The sequence below is a fragment of the Centropristis striata genome, chromosome 18, assembly GCF_030273125.1.
Source record: "Centropristis striata isolate RG_2023a ecotype Rhode Island chromosome 18, C.striata_1.0, whole genome shotgun sequence".
Classification (NCBI taxonomy): Eukaryota; Metazoa; Chordata; class Actinopteri; order Perciformes; family Serranidae; genus Centropristis; species Centropristis striata.
The window spans coordinates 8566640-8587992 of NC_081534.1; the positions used below are offsets into that span (position 1 = coordinate 8566640).

Sequence of the window (21353 nt, forward strand, 5' to 3'; positions counted from 1 at the left end):
CCAAAAGGGACTTTGAATGGACCTAAAACCAATCAGAGCTACAAAGTGTGTGACCTAGCGGTGAGTGACACAAGTTGAAGTGGTCCCTGGTCCATTTTCAAGACGGACAAACATAGCATCCAGCTAACAAATTTTCTCAAATTACAGGTAACCAGTCACTAATATACATTTCTGAAAACATTGAGGCGAGAAATAGTCAATACAGTAACAGATTCTTGATTCTTATTTGATCAGCACTGCCTAGTTTGACAGTTTGCTCGATATCAGTCATCCTATTAAACCCACTGATTGGCCACGGTGAGGGCCAGGCTGTCTGGAAATCTCCCGTCTGAATGGGAGAGTGAGTGGAATAAAGACTTATCTGCCAGAGCAAATTCAAATGAGCTTGGTAGATTTGTCTGGATTCCAGACTATGAAATAACAGATGTCTAACACATCTCATTTTTGAAATACTGAAAGCCTTACTACAACGTTGATTAAACAAAAACAAAAAAAGAAATATCTTGGTACTAGTTCAGACCTGTGTACATCTATTCTAGCTTTGGAGTTTTTTGGGGGGAAGGAGGCTGAAAAAAAAAGCTATACCCCTCAATTCTAGGCTCCCTACATTTTTCCAATTGGCTCACAAACCTGGGGTGTTCAAGGCGTCAGTCCTTCTTGATGAATAGGCTGACATTTCTGTTACTTGTGATAGATCTGTTGTCCTATTCATCAAACCATCCTCTATTCATCATCTCCTCAGTGAGCTCAATATCATCTCCCAAAGGCTGTCTGACGCTGAGGTAAAAATGAGCCAATGTCCCCTTGCTACTAAACTCTAGTGCAGTGTGAAAATGTTACTCTAATTTTTATGAGTCTTCTTTTTGTGTTGGCGAATAAGCTTAGATGTTCTTGCAGAGCAATTTCCGGTAATTGCATATGCTGATAAAGAGTTGCTAAAGGACGAAATGGGTTGCAGTGTGAAAAAAATGACAAAAGATAAAATGCTTTTGTAATGGAAGAAAAGTGTTTTATGTTTTTGCAAGAATAGCAAAGATTCAGTCACATGGATAAATTACTGCCATTTGAATCTTTTTATCATTTTGTGAAAATGGAGAAATAAACTGAAAATCATCCTGCAATGTTTGGAAAATTGGAGGTACAACAGCACAGGCTTTTAGCAACTTCAGTGAAATTGCTGGTAGTGCATTTATTTCCCCCAGAATGATATACCATACTATTGGGACGAATACGCATTTATGTAATGTAAGGGAAAGCAGCACTATATTAAGCACAAAGGAAAAAGCACAAAAAAGGCTCATGTGATGTTTACTTCAGACTAGAAATCTGTTGGATCGATAATTCTCCCCATGAGCAGGACGAGCCCTGTGAGATCATCATAGATTATGAGCATAAAAGGTTTGTTAAAGGTAATTCTGGGGGGGACAGAGAAGTCCAACATGATGTCAGGTCTCGCTCTGTCTTCTGACTTGGTCTCTTCCACCTCCAGCATAACCTCATGAGGAGCCTGGTACAGAAACAGAGAGAAGTAGTGAAAGATCAGAAAATAAATAAAGAGAATAAAATTGTGCCTTAAAGAGAGATATATTGGGGGAAAGTATAGTACAGCATGTCCACTGCACATAGTCAATGAAAGTGAATTTCTATGTGTAATAAGGGCTCATGGTTATCCATTCTGACAGAGAAAAATAGGATGTTTTGGTTCTCTATTAACCTTGACGAGTTTCAGCGTCTTCTGTGATACTCCAGAGAAGTCGGCTGAATCTGAGAAAATTGATGATACCCCAGACTTCCTCAGGAGGCTTTCTAAACTGTAGGATTTCCTTAGTTGGAACTTGGGGAAACGGATTTCTGCCCGCCTGTGAAAACAACAATCAATGTTTTAATGGATTTGCTCTAGTTGTCTTGTTACAACTTGTGGGACCCGTATTGCAGGCTTTCGCTCACTGATGTGTAGAGAGCAGTAATTATTGCTGACTTAGAATCTACTCAGCATCATTCATCATGCAAGCAAACAACAGAAAGCAAGTGACTGCAGGGGACCAGTGCCATGACATGGATCAATATATTGTACACTCAGGGATAGGCAAGCACCCTTTAAAGAGCAAATTAACTGTACATGGACACACTCAGACCCATATATACCACCAACTATGCCACATATGTAACTATGTAGGTTGATATGTAATTCACGCAAGCCTTATTAGGTACTTAATTACTCTATTTGTTTTTAACCCATACCATGACCTTTAAGAAAAAAAAACTTATCCAAGCGGCAACCCCCCAGGTCTGACAAGTGAAATCAATGCAGAACTGCCTTTAACCTACATTCTATCCAATGGCCAACAGTAGGTAACACTACTCTGTTTGTATGCAAGTCAATAGAAAAATGACCCTACCTATGACTTGATTTATTATCTCATTAAATATTCTCATAATGATTTTGTGGTCTCATTTGTTAGTTTCAAGTCTTCTTCAATACAACATGATGTTTATTTTTTTATATTATGGTCCCATCTAGAGTAAAATAAACAATAAAGCAAGGTATGCTTTAAGGCGGGGCTACCTTATGATTGACAAGTCGCTAACAGTGTGCATTGTGTTTTTTGTCTTAGAATTTTGACCCTTTCACAGTGTGTTTTACACTTTAACATTTTGGCTACTCAAAATGTCTTGTTCTTTCTTGCCTTTGGACTAAAAGACACTAGAGGATGTTGGCTGTTCATTTAGAAAAACACTTGGCTCTTTCTTATCAAGCCAGCTGGCACTAGCGTTAGCTGGGGACGTAGCATCATTCCAGCTCCCCCACTGTGCCCTATGGTAATAAACCAAGATAGCAATGGCCAAAATGCCAAACTCGAGTCCACAACGCAACAGTTCACAAACCAATCACATTGACTACATCCACTATTATTATACAGTCAGTGAACTTGACCAAGCAGTTTGGGTACCCAAACCTAGCAAAGTTATTCCATTTCAAGATATTAACAAAAACCTTAACAATGGCAGTTCTGATGGGGGTCATGGTGGGGGCCAGTGCTCCTGTAATATTAAGCTCTTAAAACTAGTGTGAAGATATATTAAACTAGACAACCTAAGGAATCAATTTGCATCATGCTAGCTTTTTGGAAAGGGGTCTAAATAACGCTGTAAAGGGCTAAATTCTGCCAGCCGTAGATCATGGCTGAAATGTTTTGAAAGAGGTCCCTTGACCTCTCACCTCAGGTTATCTAAATGAAATGGGTTCTATGGGTAACCACAAGTCTCGCCTTTACAAACATGCACACTTTATGCTAATCACAAGCAGTTTGGGGCAAAACATTCCACATTTGCATGCAGTATAAATAGAATATTTTCACCTATTCTAAAAATGGTATAATGATGTATTTAAATATTCATGAAGAACTGGGCTCCCTTAACAGTCATGTTCTATAATTAAATACTTGGGGGTGTTTGTGGTACCCCTATTTATCGCATATGCCCCAAAACACCATTCATTTCATGTAGTTATTTGAGAAAGGTGTAGACTCTCCCCATCACTTCACTTTGTTCTATAAAAGATGTAATGCTGTGGAATTTGAAATGTTAAAATCTGAAAAGTTGTGAGCACCACAAATTAAGTTCCAGTCGCTTCAATTAGATTGAGCTGGGAGAAGTAATCCCAAAGAGAGATATCTTTAAATCAGGAGACAAACCACTGGGGGATAAATTAGATTTTTGTGTTATATCAATTACATTTTGGATAAACCGGACCATAATGGGCCAACCTTTACCACCACTTATTTCCCAAACTGCTCCTGGCGATATATTGAATTATCTTTTCTGAATTGGATTCAGTAAGAGCTTAGTGCAATTCAAATAGGGATGCATAATGGCACAGGTAAAATATTTTCATTTCACTCATCCTTTAAGCTGCTGACACAAAAGTCCATGCAAATAGGCAGGAAAACATGAGAGTTGATAAGATATGCACCCCATTCCTCTTCAACAATATGGACTCCCCACCTACCCTGGCTTCAGGTTGCTGAGCCAAAAGCTCATGCGGCTGTCAGAGAGGCAGTCCTCCAGCGGCTGGAGCTCGGCTTTTGGAAGAAGGAGCAGCGAGGCCAGGCGTTCTGAGCAGGTCAGCCGCACCACCGTGGCGGAGCAGTTGGTGTCGTACAGCATCATCACCTCAGAGGAATCATCCCTGAACATCATGGCAACCTCCGTGCTGGTGGTAGCATTCAGCTGGAAGCTCCGAGGCACTGTGTGGCGCCGCTCAAAGGGTTGATGACCTGATTTACGTGTCATTAATAAAGGGAACAGGTTACGGATGAAATATGAAAGCAAATGAGCAAAGATTGAGATTGCATGCCTATAAAAATCACCCGCTGTGTAAATTTACTGGCACCAACTGTCACAAGAGAGCATCTGCTCCTTTTAAAAAACAATGAGTGATGAAGAAGCAGGTGCTTAAAATGCTGTGCAGTGGGTGGTATGACATTGGCACAATGAGCACATTTTGGAAGTGTAGTGACTTTGCTTTTTCTAATTAGCTGCAATTTGTTTTCATTTAAGCTTTCATTTGAATGTTTTTACAGGTGTACCTTTCTTGTTTGCAAAATGATACATCTGTCTGATTGTTTATACCCTTAAAGGGGAATTTTTATATTTTTCAACCTGGGCCCTATTTTCGCATACTTTTGTGTCTAAGTAACTCATGGGGTTAGCAATTTCTGAAAACAGTCCAGTATTGACAGAGAAAGCATAGGCTCAATAAAATATATATGCAGCCTCCACGACAACACCCATAGGATACCAAAGCCAAAATAAGGGTTAAAGTGGGTGGCTCCTGTGGTGCTGTTTGTTTGTTTGTTTCACCACCTTGACAGTGCCTGACACCTCCCAGCTAATCTAGAAAACAGGAGGACAAGCTGAGGACTATGGATGTATAAAGAGAACTGGATACAGCATTGGAGGAGGGGCCCCATTCATTTGAAAGCTGTAATCCAGATCTTCCACATCTTTGGGGCCAATATAGCAAGTGTGCTAGAGACATCTGCCGGCCAAGCTGGCTACTCCAAATTTAACTTAAATGGGAATAAATTATTTTATCATGCAGCTCTTCTAGACTTTCCAAACATTGTCGGACCAAATGAATCAGATTCTGATAGTGAAACAAGTCATTTTGCTGGGATTGTTACGCTCAAAGCAATGGATTTGCTGATTTACGGAGATCTTTTTATCCCAATGTATATCTATTGGAAAAAGTATTTTTGGGCCCTATGGCATCACATGATGTTGTGATTCCACAGTTTGACCACTGTTTTGCTGCTTCTGGCTGTCTCTCCAATATTGGACCCTTTAAAAAAATTGTTTAGTTACTTAGACACAGAAAGATGGGGAAAAAGTCCAGGTTGAAAAATACCCAGATTCTCCTTTGTATATACAGGAATACTACCCAGCCCTGTATTGAGAATATGAATTTTCATTTTAAAAAACAGCAACTTTCACCATCTGTACAACAAGAAGCTACCTTTGAAATACAAATAATTGTTAAGTTCAAGTCTGTCAGAAGCTTCCAAGTCTTTCTTCAGCGTGTCAAAGCTGATGTTGAAGGCAGAGGGTCCAGTGTGCTCAGGCCTGGACAGAAAGCTGTCATAGTCTAGTGAAGGTTTTCCATCAATATGAAGGCTGTTCCACACTCTTAGCTGTGCCCCAGGATGAACCCCATCCTCAGTTCCATTCCTACCCCCTGTCCCATCACCTGCATCAGTTCTGTTTCCAGCATCCGCCCCTCCAATACCCTCCCTTGGTGCGGCCCCAATGTTAGCTTCTATTCCGGCTCCGGACTCTGCACTTTGAACCCCACCCCCACCCCCTCCCTCCTGTAGAGTGAGGCTGTGTTGCAGATCTGTAAGAGCAGATATGGTGGCCTCCACGCTCTGCTCTGTAGAGTTGGCTGCCAGCCCCAGGGCCTCCAGGGCCTGGCTCCGACTCTCGGCCCCAGTCACTCGGGACAGCAGGGCCAGAGCTGACGCCAGGCCCAAGGGGGAGAACAAGATGTTTTGCTGCTGCTGGACCCCGAGCTCAGCAGTGGTCCTGGTTGCCAGGTCACGATACGGTTCAAAGGCCAGGGCTGTGTTTAGGGCTGATGTGTTGAGCTGCTGATTGACCTCTTGTTCCCTTCGCAGAGGCCTGCAGACGAGTTCGTCAGGCTTTGGTAGAACCGACCCATCTGCTGTGGGACCCGTGAGCAGTGCCAGCACTGTTAGACATGTAAAACTATACATAATAGACATCAGCGTTTCTTCTCTCGCCCCCTGGCTTGGCCTGATTTGGAGACGCTGCAGGTTGATCTCTCATAAGACCAGCCAAACTCCAGCTTTGGGGAAGTGTTGTTCTTGTGGCTGTGTGCGGGGGTGGCGGTGCTGTTGAAAGTATATCGATCTGCGGGGATGAGCTTTTGACCCGTCGGTTGAGCTCCAAGTAAACAATGGCGGAATGTTTTTTTAGTTTCTTAGAATTTCAGCAGCAATGAATATGTGTGTGTGTATCTCTGGTGTGTGTGTGTGTGTGTGTGTGTGTGTGTGTGTGTGTGTGTGTGTATCTGGTAGTCAGTGAGGACATGAGGACGTGACGACTCTTCCCCCCTTTAATACACATGGATTTTGGACTTTTATGTAACTGATGCATACTTATATTTTGCTTTAGTTTCACACCGGTAATCTGACAAAGTAGACATAGTACTTGTGCCAGATATGACTTTGACGCCAAGAAATACAATATATACGATAAGGCTGATTCTCTCTCGTGGTAAGGACCAGAAAATACACGAAGAAACAGAATTATTCATGAAGAATTATTATTTATATCTCAAAGTGACAAAAATGTCATGAAAAGAGCATGTAACGTTGATGAGTTTTCACCATAGTACAGTAGCTCATGAGATGAAAACAATGACACTGTATACATTCTAAGCCACAAGAGACACAGTGAAATGTGAAATGTCAAAGTGCTCATTAAATACTATCAGCTTAATCTCACCCTGTCAATAGAGCTTCTAATTAAACAGCAGGTCATATGGGATTCTCAGCAGTCGGCAAAATGCTGTAAAGACAGTCTGTCATGTGAGACTGTGGCTGCTGCGATGCTGCAATGCCACCATGTGGTTGAAAAAGTCAAAAATGAAATAAGTATTGCTGCCAGAAAGATAAATCTAATAAATGGAGGATTTTGGACATAGCAAAAAATAAACACCTCCCATCCCATGTCTGATAATTAGTCTGGTGTGAAACCAAGTAGCTGACAAAATGTATAATAATAGGGATAGCAGCATTATGTGTTTTATCTGAAACTGTAGCCCAAATGACAAATTATTTCTGTCTGCTGGCAGCAAAAAAGCAAACACAATCATTAAATGTTGCCTTGAGGGAAATTTAGTGACACAGATAAAGAGTCAACCCAGCCCTTAGTGTCCTTGTTTGGCTCGTTAGTGGAAACTGGGCTAATAAGCATATCTTAATATGAAGGGTGCACTGCAGGGGGACTCAGAAGTTCATTTGAGGTAGGACGAAGCAGCAGTAGAGCAGAATCCACAGGACCAAGAGCATTTTCAGCTCTAATGGGGTTATGTCACAGGAGGCTGGTAAAGAGTGAGGGATGAGTCCTTCCTCTCTGTTGGCCAGTAGATAAAGCACAAGAGTGTTAGATTCAGAATGAAATGAGGCACTTTATGTTCGTGGTTATTATGAAGGAATAGAAATTACATTCAGACAATAAATGCAGATAAAAATGTTATTATTTATATGCAATTGTTAAAGTTGAAGCAGCAGTGTATGCTAAACACTGTGGTAAGAGCAATATTAAATATTATATTATTTTAGTATATTCGCAATATCCACAGTTGCCTATAAAATTGGAATAATTTTGTTTTCAGACACAATCGCAAGAGATTTATTTTTACAGTTTTGCAAAGATATACACTTTATCTATCAAGAATAATTAACATTGTCAAAATCATTTCATGGAAAGAGGTAAAAAAATATTTTATTCCAACTTTATGAGTGTCTGTGTATTGTGTGTATTGCTTTTTTTGTCCTTTACAAAACCAAAACAGGTAGAAAACTGATTAAACAGTGTGTTTATCCGTTGTAGCGTTAGCTGCAAACATTAGCATTAACTTTAATTTCTGTTTAATTTAATTTATTTGTGTGTGTCTAAGTCAATCGGTGTCAATCTTTACATTAAATGTTTAAATGATGTAAATGCTTCATTTAGCACAACATTTTCAAAAGTGGCTGACAGAAAAAAATTACGAGCCTTCCACAGTGGCAGGCAGAGAAAAAAAAAGTTAATTTCAGCCTCTGGCCATGTGCCATGCTAAACTGAGAAGCCTGGAATGTTGTGACTGCAATTAAGTGCTTAGTGAATGGTCAATTGTACTTGTACTCATAAATCACAAATGCCATGACTTACCTGACTGAGTGTGAAGTTGCACTGCAGGCAGGAGTCCAACTATCGTCAACACCATGGACATTGACTTCTCCATTAGTGCTGTTGTTTGCAGTTTTACCAGAATGCTCTGCTGTTGTTGTCTTGTTGTCAGTGATTTTACATCTCTTAATGTGAAGTTCCCCGTCCTTCTCTTCTACTCTTCTAACTTCTCTAACATCTATTAAATTCATGACATTGTCACTGTCTTCTTCCCTGTCTTTGTCTTCTCTTGTGTCAGTTCTAGCTTCTCTGACTTCACATACACACTCATCTGTTAATATCTTCTCATTAACCTCTTTCTTGAAACTTTCTAAATTCACACTTTGGTGATTTCCCCTCTCTTCCTCTTTAACGCGATCCTCTTCTACTTCCCCTGATTTTCCATCCTGCCCTTTCTCAAATGTCATCACTATTTCTTCCTCTTCTTCTTTGTCTGGCACTCTCTTTTCACTCACTTGTCCATATTCTTCAAACAGCCCCCTTTCACTCTCTTCCTCAGCCTCTGTCTTCCAACTAGCCACTTCAAAAAGCTTTGTGTTGTTGGTTTCATCAATCAGAGCCTCTCTTTTATCACATCCATGCTTCACCAATCTAGCATTTTCTGCCTTCTTCGTCTCTTCCTCACAATAATCACCATCATCATTACTCTGTTGCCCAACATCCCTCTCATCTTTTCTTTCCTCTCTGCTTCTGTTGTCTTCCTCTGGCTCCATGTCAAACACAGCTTTACTGTTTGCCATCTCACGAACGCTACTTTCATTTTTGTCACAATCAAACGTCCTATGCAGCACCGACTGAGCCCCGACTACTTTTTCAGCATTGTGTGTAGGAGCGCCTTCTTCATGTTTACATCCATTTAATGTCTCATGTACTTCCACATGTTCTGACTCGTCAGCCTGCTGTCCATTCAGGAACATTTCTTCCTCTGTTTCTTCTTCAACCCTTGGCACTTGTCTTTTCAGCTGATCATAGGGTTGAAAAACCTCTTTATTGAGATCCAGGATGTAGCTGTAGGCGTCCTCCTCGTCTGAATCCAATGCTGACAAGCTGTAGATTCCTTCCTCCGAGCTCAAAGAAAAGTGACTTTCATCCACTCTGGGCTTGCTGTAGTCCTGATCCACAGATGCTTTCTCCATCCATGACCGGATGTCCCGGTTCACTACGCCTGCGTCCAGGGGACTGGGTGGCTGTAAAATGCTTCGACTCCTGCTTTTCTTTCTGTTGAATGGTGATGCAGCTTCACTCGAGGATCTTCTGGACCATCGTTTCCACAGAAGCTGCTCGCTGCTCTTCTCCAAGCCTTGGAGCAAAGCTTGGGCTTCTGGGTCGTCAGCGGGGGTCTCTCCCAAGCTGACTGACTCCACTGATCCAAAATTTGGGATATCAGGAACTTCCACATCTGTTGCATAGTCCTAAAATATAGAGTTGATTAGGGATAATTACATTTGATCACTGAAATAAGGCTCAGAGAAAAGTATCTTTGGTTCAAAGTGTTTGTGAATGCCTTTGTCTTTGGAATAGTTTGACAAATTAGTAAAAATGGCTTTGGATTCTTTTTCTCCTCGAGTTAAATGAGATCAAGAGAGGATTAGAGCCAGGTAGGATAAAACATAATGAGAAGAGGGGGAAAAATGAATTACAATACAATATTGACAAAAAAAAGTCAAAATGTCGAGAATAAAGTTTAAATGCAATGTTGAAAAAAAAGTTGAGAATAAGGTCGACTTTATTAAAGTAGACTGCAAGCTACAACCTGATTTTCCTCAATAGGCCTAATATATGTCTAAAAAATTTACATATATTACATAAAAGCAGATTTCCCCAAAACAATAGTTGTAGTAGCTACTACCAAGAATAGCTCATTTATCTGTCAGTGGATTTTAGTTCAACTGCACCCTTAAATATTGTGGTTATTGTTGTGGCTCATTTTATGACATTGATGAAAATCAGGTTGGAGCATGCAGTCTTTGTTACCTAACTGTTATGATAGATGTGCTGTTTCTCTGAAACAATTAAATGTTCCTCTGATGATTATTGACACAGGAACAACCAATCTGTGAATATCTTTCTTTATCTAAGTTTACTGAACACAAAAAGTTGACCTCATTCTCGTAATTTTGACCTTTTTTTTGTCGTAATTGTATTTCAACTTAATTCTTGACATTTCAACTTTATTCTCATCATTTCATCTTATTTTCTCAAACAGCTTAATGAAAAAACAAAATCCCTTTTTTCCTCCTACCTGACCCCAATCCTCTACCATAGATCAATACCTTTTTCATACCTATGCACTATATATTAAACTACAGTACTACAGCCAGTTAGCTTAGCTTAGCAAAAAGAGTTGAAACAGAGGAATCAGCTTGGCTGTTTAGATTCAGATTATTTGTTTGTTATTGGATTTTTAGTCCTTAAGCAAAGATAAGCAACTAGTGGTAGCTCCATATTTAATAGACTGATGTGAGGGTGGTATCAATTTTATAATCTAACTCCCAGCAAGAAAGATAAAAAGCAAAAATATTCACAGCCATACTGACCTCATCTGTGTAAGAACAATGCTTCAGGAACATAGACACATAGGTGATGATTGACTGCTCATCTGGTGAAGTGCATGCCACATCTGGAGAAATAAGAATAGACAGCTTTCACACATTAGTACTATTCTACAATTCTACAATGGCATTTAGCAGATGCTTTTATCCAAAGTAATGTAAAATGAGAATGTATACAAGACAAGAAAGGAGGAAGTCAAGAAACCAACCTGGTCTCACAGGAATCCGTGAAATAGCCACGGATTTGCTTAACTCAAAATCCGTGGAATAGCCACAGAATCACTCAAATTTCCGTGAAACTGACAGAGATTTCGCTACAATGCAAGTTAATGACATATCCCGTGGCTATTCCAACATACAAAGTGATTATGTACATTCACTAAGTGAATATTTAGAAAATAAAACATATATTTCTCGCTAGAAATGTGATCAAAATCTATTTTTATGCAGAAACTAAGTCAAAATATTGATTTTGAATATTGAACTGTCCGCCATGTTTTTTGTTCTGCTATTCCATGGATTTTGAGTTAAGCAAATCCGTGGCTATTTCACAGATTCCTGTGAGATCAGGTTCCAAGAAACATAGCAGAGTAAGTGCCGTGGGTTAAGTTTGAGTCCATTAGGATACCAGTGCTTTAGGTGGCGCGAGCGGTCAGTGTGATAAACAAGTGTGAAGGTGTTCAGTAAAGAGTTGGGTCTTCAGTCTCTTCTTAAAGATTGATGGTTAGTAGGTAATGTAGTGGGTAAACAGCAATGACCTTTGCTCCTTATTTCTAGTAAGGTCAACTTAGTCTACAATAGGACAAGTGCTCCTCATCTACTAGTTCTCTTTGACGTTCCTTATTGTAGGAGCAGTGGTAGTACTGTCAAGTTGAGTGTGCAAAAAAGATATCTGTAAGGATGGAAATTAACCAGTGTGTAGGACTTCTATCTGGTAAGCTTTTACCTTCAGGGTCCAGCAGAGGGGGTATATCCAAGCTGTGGTGGGCTATCAGGAAGGCCTGCGCAATGTTCTCTCTTGGCTCTCTTGACAGGCTCTCCCTCAGGTCAACCAAGAATGGGTTTATGGACTTAATCATGGCTAGGAATGCCAGCCCACTTCTCCAGCTCTTCCCAAAGTCATGCACCTCCACCCCAAATCTGGAAATGTAAAATTGCATTATAGGAAACCGCAACTTCAACAGAGCCAGCTCAAACATGCATGGCTTGGGAGGTTTTCTTTACAAAAATTGCTTTGTAAGCAGTTGGATCTATTTCAGACTCACTTTGATGTGCATCTTTGGACCCATTGCAGTAGAGTCTTGATTGCTTTCCCATGGTACTTTGGCTCTCTGGCAGCCTTCCTGCCTTTGCTTGGCAGGGTGCTGCAGGAGTTGCTGCCAATGTCATTTGGCTGGGGTGAGAGGTCGCCGGATGAGGGGTAACTGCTCATTGATAAGGAAGAGAGGCTAGAAGACAAACGCCTCTGGAGGCCTCCTGTCACCTCCTTTACCTACATTAGAGTAAAACAGAAAAGGATATGTAAGGTCAGTGAGAAAGACAAACACCCGGGCAAGGACTGAACTAATACATTTAGACATTGGAGTGATAGATATGGGGGAAAAAACCTGCCTGGAAATACAGGATCATGCTCCAGACAAGGTTAAGCACAACAGATGGGATCCCATCAGCGATACCTGAGGCGTCAATGCCAAGCAGCTTCACCTGAGAGACAACAGGGAGGAGACATCAACTGAAATCTAGTTTTTCTGGAAATCAAATGCAACTGTAACACTCATCAAAACAATATCACGTTGTGGACTTACAAGAAAACACACTCACATGTCTATCATCCAGGAAAGCCAGGGCCTTGGAAATGTTGTTCAGTCGGAAAATGCGGTGAGAAGACTCCCTAAACCTGTAGAGCTAATAAAAGATATTAAAGAAAGGAACGTTAAGGAGAATAGTTTGACATTTTGGGAACTATTTTCTTTACTGCTGATAGTTCAATGAGGATAGATGCCACTCTTGTGTATGGAAAATATGAAGCTACAGCCAGCTGCCAGCTTAGCCTAACATAAAGACAGGAAACTCGAGACAGCTAGTTTGGCTCTGTCCAAAGCTAACAAAAAAGTTACTTATTTGTTATTATTTGAACATTCTTTGGCTTAGCTTTAATGGTGCTGGTAGGCAGATTTTGTGTAGAAAATATGAAGCTGCAGCCAGCAGCCTGTTAGCTTCTAAGGACTGGATCAAGGGAGACAGCTAGCTTGGCCACCAAAGCTAACAAATTTATTTTTTGTTATCTATTTCTTGGCTGAATTGTTTGCCTTTGAACAGAGTAAAACAGCTTTTCCCTCCTTGTTCCAGTCTTTATGCTAAACTAAGCTAAGCTAACCATCTTCTGAATGTAAATTTATGGGTTTATTCTGACCTGAGAAAATCTCCTTTTAGTTTTTCTACACCAAACACTTGGAATTATCTGCAAAACGCTCTCAGGGATGACACTCACTACCCCTAGACAGTTTAAGACAATGATCACCGTAATGTGCAATCGTTTTATTGTCCTTTGGATTGTGACTGCTTCTTTGTATCCCAACAGCATTGCATATGAGGGAAATGTCAGTGGTTTTAGAGGCTTGAATGAATGAATAGTACTGTATTATATTTTCTTCTTCTTGCTGATACAAATATTCCCACTGTATAACTTGATTCTTGTGGGCAGCACAGTGGTTCAGTGGTTAGCATTGTTTCCTCATAGCAAGAAGATTAATTCCAGAATTGAACCTGGCTCTCGGCGCTTCTGTGTGGAGTTTGCATGTCCTCCCTGTCTCAAGATGAGTCTCTGTCAGGTTTTTTGACTTCCTCCCACAGTCCAATGAGTTAGCTTACTCTACGCGACTCTAAATTGCCTGTAGGTTTTCTCTGTGTTAGCCGTGTGATAGTCTGGCGACCTGTTCATGGTGTACACAGGCGGCAACCTCCATGTCTGAGCAGGGAGGCAAACCAGGAAGTGCCTTAAGATGCATTCTACCTAAAAATCCAGCAGGTTGTGCTAAGTGTGGCTGCAAAAAATTCTGTCCATTCATGTCAGTGCAAAATGAGAAAACTTCTAACTTGATTTATTACCTCAGAATTTTTTTTAGGACAACACTATGGTCTCAATCGCTAGTAAAATATCTTCTTCAAGACAATTTGATGTGAATAGTTCAAATAATGTCCCATTTAGAAGAAAATAGAAGATAAAGTATCATATGATTTGGGGCGTGGCTACCTTTGATTGACAGGTCACTAACAAGGCGAGCCGTCATCAGGAGAGAAGCAGAGCAATGCGTATCCACGGCAACATGTCAATACAGTTATATATATAATGTTATATAGATATAAAAAAGGACATTTACCGATTTGGTCTCATAACTTTGACCCTTTCACTGTATTTTCACTTAATGACAGTTTATTTGAACGTTTTGTTCATTAAAAATGTCTTGTTCAGTGTTTGGTTGGACTAACAGACACTCCAAGGAGTCGCTGCTCAGTTTTCTGAGGTAAGTAAGGTACATTTTGTTTTTTGCTAGTCAAAACTAACATCCCAGTTAATTTCCAGTTAATGCTAACATGAATTAGCAGCGGCTTCTCTCAGTCAGGTTGATGTGTAGAGAGGAGAGAACTCAATGCTTACAACGGCAGTCAACAAACCAATGGGTGACGTCACGGGTCTATGGGTGTACACCACCTTTCACCAAATGTCAGCTGGGATCGGCTCAATGACCTTATTTAGGATAAGCAGTTAATGAATCGATGAACCCGGCTCTTACTAGTTGGCACCCAGACAGCTCCTCCAGCAGAGCCATCAGTATTCTGCCATCCTGAATGTCTGTGAACAGGTCATGCACTTCCACCGGAGGATCACACTGGAAATTACAAAATTTAAACCTTATTGGTAATTGCATTTATGAGCTGAAGTATAATTTTACAGTCCAGTTGTATTGGGTAGTGCCTTACTCTCTGCAGAAACATATTCATCCACCTGGTGAAGGTTCTCTTCTGCACTTCTTTCCTCTCATCTGTGGAAGAGAAAATAGGGACATGGCAGTTAAAATACTTGTTTTCCATTAGAATACTGGTGCAGTATTTTAAAGTCCAATTTAACTGTGTATAATATGGGAAGTTCTGTATTAATGTGTTAAAATGTTTGACAGAATGTGGAAAAATGGCACGTGTTAACAGCAAAAGACTGGAATTTTGAGATGTTAAATATTCTTCTTTGTATTATATTTATTTCACGTGCAACATGGGCGTATTTAAGAACCAAATTATCACCAAGCAAAAAAAACAATGTATGATTGGGCAATCAGATGCCACAGTGCCAAAGATATCTGCCTGGAAAATAACTATGAGGAAATTCAGTTACAGAAGGAAAAGACAATAAATTTATAATAAAAGGTACCATACATTTTTGCTGTGTATATAATGATTTAACATACTATTATCACACAGTGGCTCACTAGTTACCATCAGCACAAGTCAGTATTTGTTGTCACAGTACCTTTAGGCTGCTGTACTCGTTGACCCACAGATTTCTTTTGCAAATCCCCGTTGGCCTTGTCCTGCATTCTCATTTAACTTCACTTGTCACACGTCTACTTATGATCCATTGCGGAGATAAGACGGGGGAACGATTCGAAATGTCAGGCACTTGTAGCAATTAGAGGAGCTCTGAGGTTTCTTTACAGAATAAGGCTGAAGAATAGGCAAAGTGAGGCAGTGTGTCTTGCCTGAACACGCTTGGAGGTGTGTATCAACTCCCCCGAGACAGCTCAACATGAATCCTATTGGCAGGCTAGGGTTCATAAAACTATGTGGAGGCAGACACGTCCTTAACTGTTAAAATGATGAAATCAGCTAGGATCACATTTAGGTTACAGGTGGTATGGTTTTCCTGCATAGTCCTGTAATAAATCTTTCTTGTTTCATAACCTGGTTCAGTCTTGAGGAATGAAACATCTGGCTTTCAACAGGAATGACCAGATGTGGCCAAGGTTTTTACTGCGGCTATTTTACAGTGTTTGCACATAAAATAATAAGTGGTATCTACATATTTTTCAGTCGAGCAATGCTAGTTCTAAGGGGAGGAAGGGTCCCTCTAATACTAAGCCTCGATACACCAACATCCCCCTCTGCCCCACCCCTAAGTTTGAGATCTTTCTGAGACTATGGTGGACTTTTAACACTACAGAGAAGACACTGGATATTATATGAACCTAGAAGACCTAAGGAATGTATTGGTACCCATGTCATCATATCTTGAAAGGAAACATGATGTAGCGGGGGGTAAACTGACATGACCATTTTCAAAGTGGCTCCTCTGACCTCAAGATATCTGAAGAAAATGGGTTCTGTGGGAACCCAAGAGTGTCCTGTCTTTACAGACATGTCCACTTTATGCTAATTCTATGCATTTTGGGCAACACATCATGCAATTATTCTCATGCAGTACAAATATGTTATTTTCACCTCTTGTATTTGCATATTTCTGCATACTGGGGTCCTTAAACAGTCTTTGATTGCATGATTTGGGTATGACTGGAATTCTGAGGGTATACATGTTGAAGTGTCCTGGGGTAAGATACTGAACCCCAGATTGCTCCCGATGCTGTGTTCATTGGTGTGTGAATGAACTCCCAATGGTGGCAGGTGGCACTGTTTAGGGCGGCCTCTGCCACCAGTATGAATGTTGGTGTGAATGAGTGCAGTCTGTAGTGTAAAGTGCTTTGAGTGGTCGAAAAAGTGTTGTATAAGTGCAGGTCCATTTAATGAACCCATTTTTATTTATGTGTGATCATGTCAGTCCCCATAGTAACCATTTAATTGTAGTGAGAGGATTAAAAAAAAAAAAACTTGGCCTCACTGCCCTCTAGGAGAATCAGCCTCTTGAACAACCATAAAAGAGATACCTAGAGCTTTCAGAGGATCTACAGCTGGCCTACATATGTTGACACTGAGACGATTTCTCAGCAGCTACCAGAACAAAAATGCTCGCCATCCAATTGCTGAAATATGCAGTTCTTAAAGAAATCTCCAAAATTACAAAGGTTTTTGAAACCAAATTACAACATGGATTTTTCTATGGTGTACCTCAAGGTCTTGCTGTCTTTATGTGATATTTTGGAGGGATGTTTGACCATTTTAATCAATTCGCCAGTGGTCAAAAATGTTACATTTAGTACAAAATCTGTAGAACAAATGATATCATCCCAAAATTTGCTGCAATAACCCCAGAGACATAAATAGGAATGGCCTTCATATACTCATCTTATAATGTTGTAAGTCCATTGAAACTCAAAGATAATGGAAGATAGAGAAATGATCAGAAATGAGAAGAGAGCAAGATGGGGTATAACATTGAGCATTGGTGCTGAACCAGGGATGTTGCTGTCCATAGTCCATGTCTTTCAGCAGACATTCAGACCCAAACCAGACTTGTTTTACAACAGAGCTCTGTTCTACGAAGCGTGTTCAACATACCCAGGATATCTTCTTGTGATCTCGATTCACTAAGCCGAACAACCGCAGTCACTGATAAGTGGTATCATGAAGGTGGTAATCAACTTTCTGAGTTAACCCCGGCTTCCCTCTTCAGGCCCTGTGCGCGTTCACACAAAGGTGGTGTTGGGAGCGCCCTTTGACCCAACTACCGGGAAAAAACGATTGCTTTCCGCCCACTTCTATGAAGAATATGAATTATTATTGCAGTTAAAAGCAATACTGTTGCTCTAAATAAGACACACGATTTATTTTGGCAGAAAATAACAAGTGTGAATTCATGATTTAATATATTTATTTAACCACTCCATGCTCTCTCGATGACTACTGTTGATTTCTAACCTTACAGCTGCACATAATGTTACACTGAAAACTGACTTTTAAACATTATAATCATGAAGTGGATTTAGATCTGAGACTGTTCCATAATGAAGGATCCTTCAAACATATTTTGTTTTGCTCACTTCAAAAGGAAATTTCTTTTAGGCCTATTATCTTGGATAAACAGGCTTACAATAGACATTTTCAAATCGGTATTATCTTTCTTAAATTAAGATTGTTAAATCTAGAAATAGGCATGTTGAGTGCTCAAAATAAGAAATAACGATTAAAACAAGATAAATTATCAAACACTTCTAAAGTTGTTTTTTTATCTTGGTAAGAAAAAAATAATTTGCAGTGCACTCTGCTCGGGCCAGTTCATCTCTGTTTGCAGCTTTAATTTATCTTGTTTTAAGAGTTAATTTCTTATTTTTATCATACAACATGCTTATTTCTAGATTTAATAATCTCAATTTAAGAAATCTTGTCAAGCGAAATTATCTGTCCATGAAGCAAGATCATTTCCCTCAGATTTAGTGTTTTTATCTGGTTTTTAGACGCACCTTTTTGCCAGCATGAGTTGCCATGGTGATCTAGCCAGATTAAAAGAGAACCACCTTTGTGATACTGTAAACCCAGGGTTAGAGCTGAAGTTACCTCGCTTACCCTCAAATCCAGCTTCTTAGTACAGGGCTCAGGTCAGGGGACTGCATGGATAAGGGTGTGACACTAACATACAACTAAGGAAGTCCAGCTGGAGTAACTGATTGAGTTGGTTGAGCTGGTTGGTTGAGGAGGATATTAATCCTAAAAGTTATAACTCTGAAAGTACTTTAGCTAACCTCTTGATGATGCAAGGTAAACAAAAATGGATGACGTTGGATGAAGCTGTACTTGGTTCAACTCTTTTTGCCTAGGCCCTCTATAGTAGCACCCCACTGAACTGCCAGACTGTCTTCATTATCATGATTTTTTTTTAATTGAAGACAAGAACATGATCACAAGATGGAATTACAAAAAATGTCCCAATATAGCTGAACTCACTGCTTGTGAAATGTACAGGTGCATCTCAACACATTAGAATATGATGGCAAAGTCCATTTCCAGTCCTTCAAGTCAAATAGCCCCAAACAAGTATTGAGTCATATAGATGACATACTTTTCAGAGGCAACATTTCCATATTAAACATTCTTAAAATTGGTCTTTTGTAATGTTACATTTGTTTGAGACACTGAATTTTAGGTTTTCATTAAATGCAAGCCATAATCATTATTAGAAAAATCAAATAAATTAAGACATACATTTTTTTTATTCTGTGTGTAATGGATCTATATAATGTATTATTTCCACTTTTTGAATTGAATTACTGACATAAATAAACCTTTCTATGATATTCTAATTTATTGAGATGCACCTGTTTTCAAGAGGACCCCTTAAGGTCAAACATAAGAGTTGTCACTAACCTAAATAATAATAATTTCTAAAAATGAATTACATGTAATGGGCCCACTTTATAAATTAATGAAATATTTATTGCAGAAGAACACACACAGAAGACTATTCACTCATCACTTAGGAATATCTTTATATACTGCAATGGAATTTGTATAAAACACTGAAATGCAACCTCAGCAGAGAACTTTGAGTTTCAAAATTTGACTTGAGTTCTTGAATATACATTATTGTATAATATGAGAGAGTAAAAAAACATTTAAAGCAGGCTGTGGGTTTAAAGAGAAGCTAAAATATTAAAATAAGTTTATCAATAACAGTAATTGATGGTTTTGCATGTGAGAAAGGAAAAAGATTATTTGTGCGACAGTTGACAGTGTCTGACAGGAAGAGCTTCACCTGTTTCAAACAATATCTGACCGTCAGTTTTTACTCTACCTGCCTCAAGAAAGGTGATGGCTACTGAACAAGCCCGTCACCGCCGTGGAAAGCAGGAAGTTTGTCCAAGGAACATCGCACGTGAACCTCCTGAGCCTCCAGAAGTCACGCCTTTTCATTCTTTGAGATGCTCTCTGCAACCTTGTTGTGCCCACAAGCAATAGTCCATGCAGGGAGCGGCTTCACAAGGCTGCAAAGTCAGGGAAAAACTTGACATGTTATTCACTAAACGACTTCTGCAGACAAATCATTGATGAAAATGAAAAGAATTGTTAGATGTCCTAGTGTGATGCACATATAGACTTCTCCAAATACATCTCACATACATATACAATAGGGTTTACAACAAAACAGACAATTTAGCAATCTGAATGTGAACAAACTGAAATCCCAAATTTCTGTGTATATTCACATTTTTATTTTAAAAATAGATTTAACAATCCAATCAAGTCAAAATTCTAAACACATTGTCATAAATTTGGCAGACTCAAAGAGAAAAGCAGCCCTGTCCTGCTAGCTGAAACATTGATAACTAAAACAACAATGAGATTATGAAAAGTATGATGACAAAGCACAATAGTCTCAACATGTCTTTAGTCCAACTGGAACATGGATCACTCTTGTGTGATTAAAATCATGCACTCGATGCCTATTAAACTAGGCAGTCCCTCCAGGTGTTTTTTGGTTATAAAAGCACATTCTCCTGTACATGACTCAAACTGGTTTCAAATGTTTTTGCTTCTTTCATGAAGTTATGGGGATTGTTGTGACTGATGACCAGCAATCCCACTATGGAAGACCCATAAACCAGTGGCCAGTCCCGACTGTCCCCCTGAAGGAACAAAGGGGTCACTTCTTCCCCATGATGAAGCTCGGAGCCTCGGCGTCATCCTCAGCCTCTCTCTCCTCCTCTTCGTCCTCCTTCTTGTCTTCTTCGCTGCTGTCGGAGCTTTTCTCCTCGTCGCCCTCCTCCTCCTGCTTCTTCTTGGACTCCAGCTTTGCCTTCTTTGCCATCAGCTTTTTCTGCTTCAGCTTTTCCCGCTTCTTCCGCCGCTTTGCTGTTCTTTCTTCGGCGTCTTGTTGGTTTTGATCCACCTTATCCAGATACTGCAAGTCTTCGTTGTACTTGGCTGCTATCTTGTCCAGGAAGTCCTGTCTCTGGTACTCTCTGCGGCGGAGGTGTCGGTAGACATGAAACTCCCCGCTGCCTGCACCGGCGCTGGAGCCCATCACGTCCCGGACGAACTCCGGCGGAGCCCGCGGGTTCCACTCCTTCGGCCGGTCCGGGATGGGAGCGACCTTATCTGGGTTTCTCATTAACCTCTCCAACTTCAGACGTTGTTCCTCGGCCGGAGTTTTGGCGATTATCAGAGGCTGAGCCTCTTTTCCTCCAGATTTCCCCGGCTTGTTATTCTTCTCCGTGTGCGCCGCCATCTTTCCAACAACCACCGTCTTCTTCCGTTTTACTCCTGTTGCCCCGGAAGTTCTTAAGGGCTTCTGTTTCCTGGAAATAGTTATTTTAATTTTTTAATAAATTGACTTCTTTTCAAGTAAAGTTCAAAAATAATAATATGTGTGTTATAGTTACT

The 21353-nt window shown here is 40.1% G+C and overlaps 3 protein-coding genes and 1 non-coding gene across 4 annotated transcripts; all 4 read right to left on the reverse strand.

The window, feature by feature from the left end:
- Positions 1–993: 993 nt before the first annotated feature.
- On the reverse strand, positions 994–6406 carry LOC131991210 (alpha-1-antiproteinase-like). The gene is made up of 4 exons (XM_059356541.1): positions 5519–6406; positions 4010–4277; positions 1715–1859; positions 994–1507 (listed from the first exon to the last, which is right to left on the reverse strand). Exons 1-4 carry the CDS (start codon positions 6282–6284, stop codon positions 1319–1321), a joined length of 1368 nt encoding a protein of 455 aa, XP_059212524.1. The 5' UTR covers positions 6285–6406; the 3' UTR covers positions 994–1318.
- Positions 6407–6811: 405 nt separating this feature from the next.
- Positions 6812–15684, reverse strand: clmnb (calmin b). The gene is made up of 9 exons (XM_059356527.1): positions 15012–15684; positions 14825–14920; positions 12852–12935; positions 12642–12734; positions 12296–12522; positions 11977–12170; positions 11016–11098; positions 8461–9890; positions 6812–7659 (listed from the first exon to the last, which is right to left on the reverse strand). Exons 1-9 carry the CDS (start codon positions 15120–15122, stop codon positions 7533–7535), a joined length of 2445 nt encoding a protein of 814 aa, XP_059212510.1. The 5' UTR covers positions 15123–15684; the 3' UTR covers positions 6812–7532.
- Positions 15685–19441: 3757 nt separating this feature from the next.
- Positions 19442–21325, reverse strand: prkrip1 (PRKR interacting protein 1). Its single transcript, XM_059356369.1, has one exon. The coding sequence runs from the start codon at positions 21196–21198 to the stop codon at positions 20614–20616; it is 585 nt and encodes a 194-aa protein (XP_059212352.1). The 5' UTR covers positions 21199–21325; the 3' UTR covers positions 19442–20613.
- On the reverse strand, positions 19686–19963 carry LOC131991745 (small Cajal body-specific RNA 13). Its single transcript, XR_009396177.1, has one exon. It is a non-coding gene; the product is annotated as a small Cajal body-specific RNA 13 (non-coding RNA).
- Positions 21326–21353: the final 28 nt, after the last annotated feature.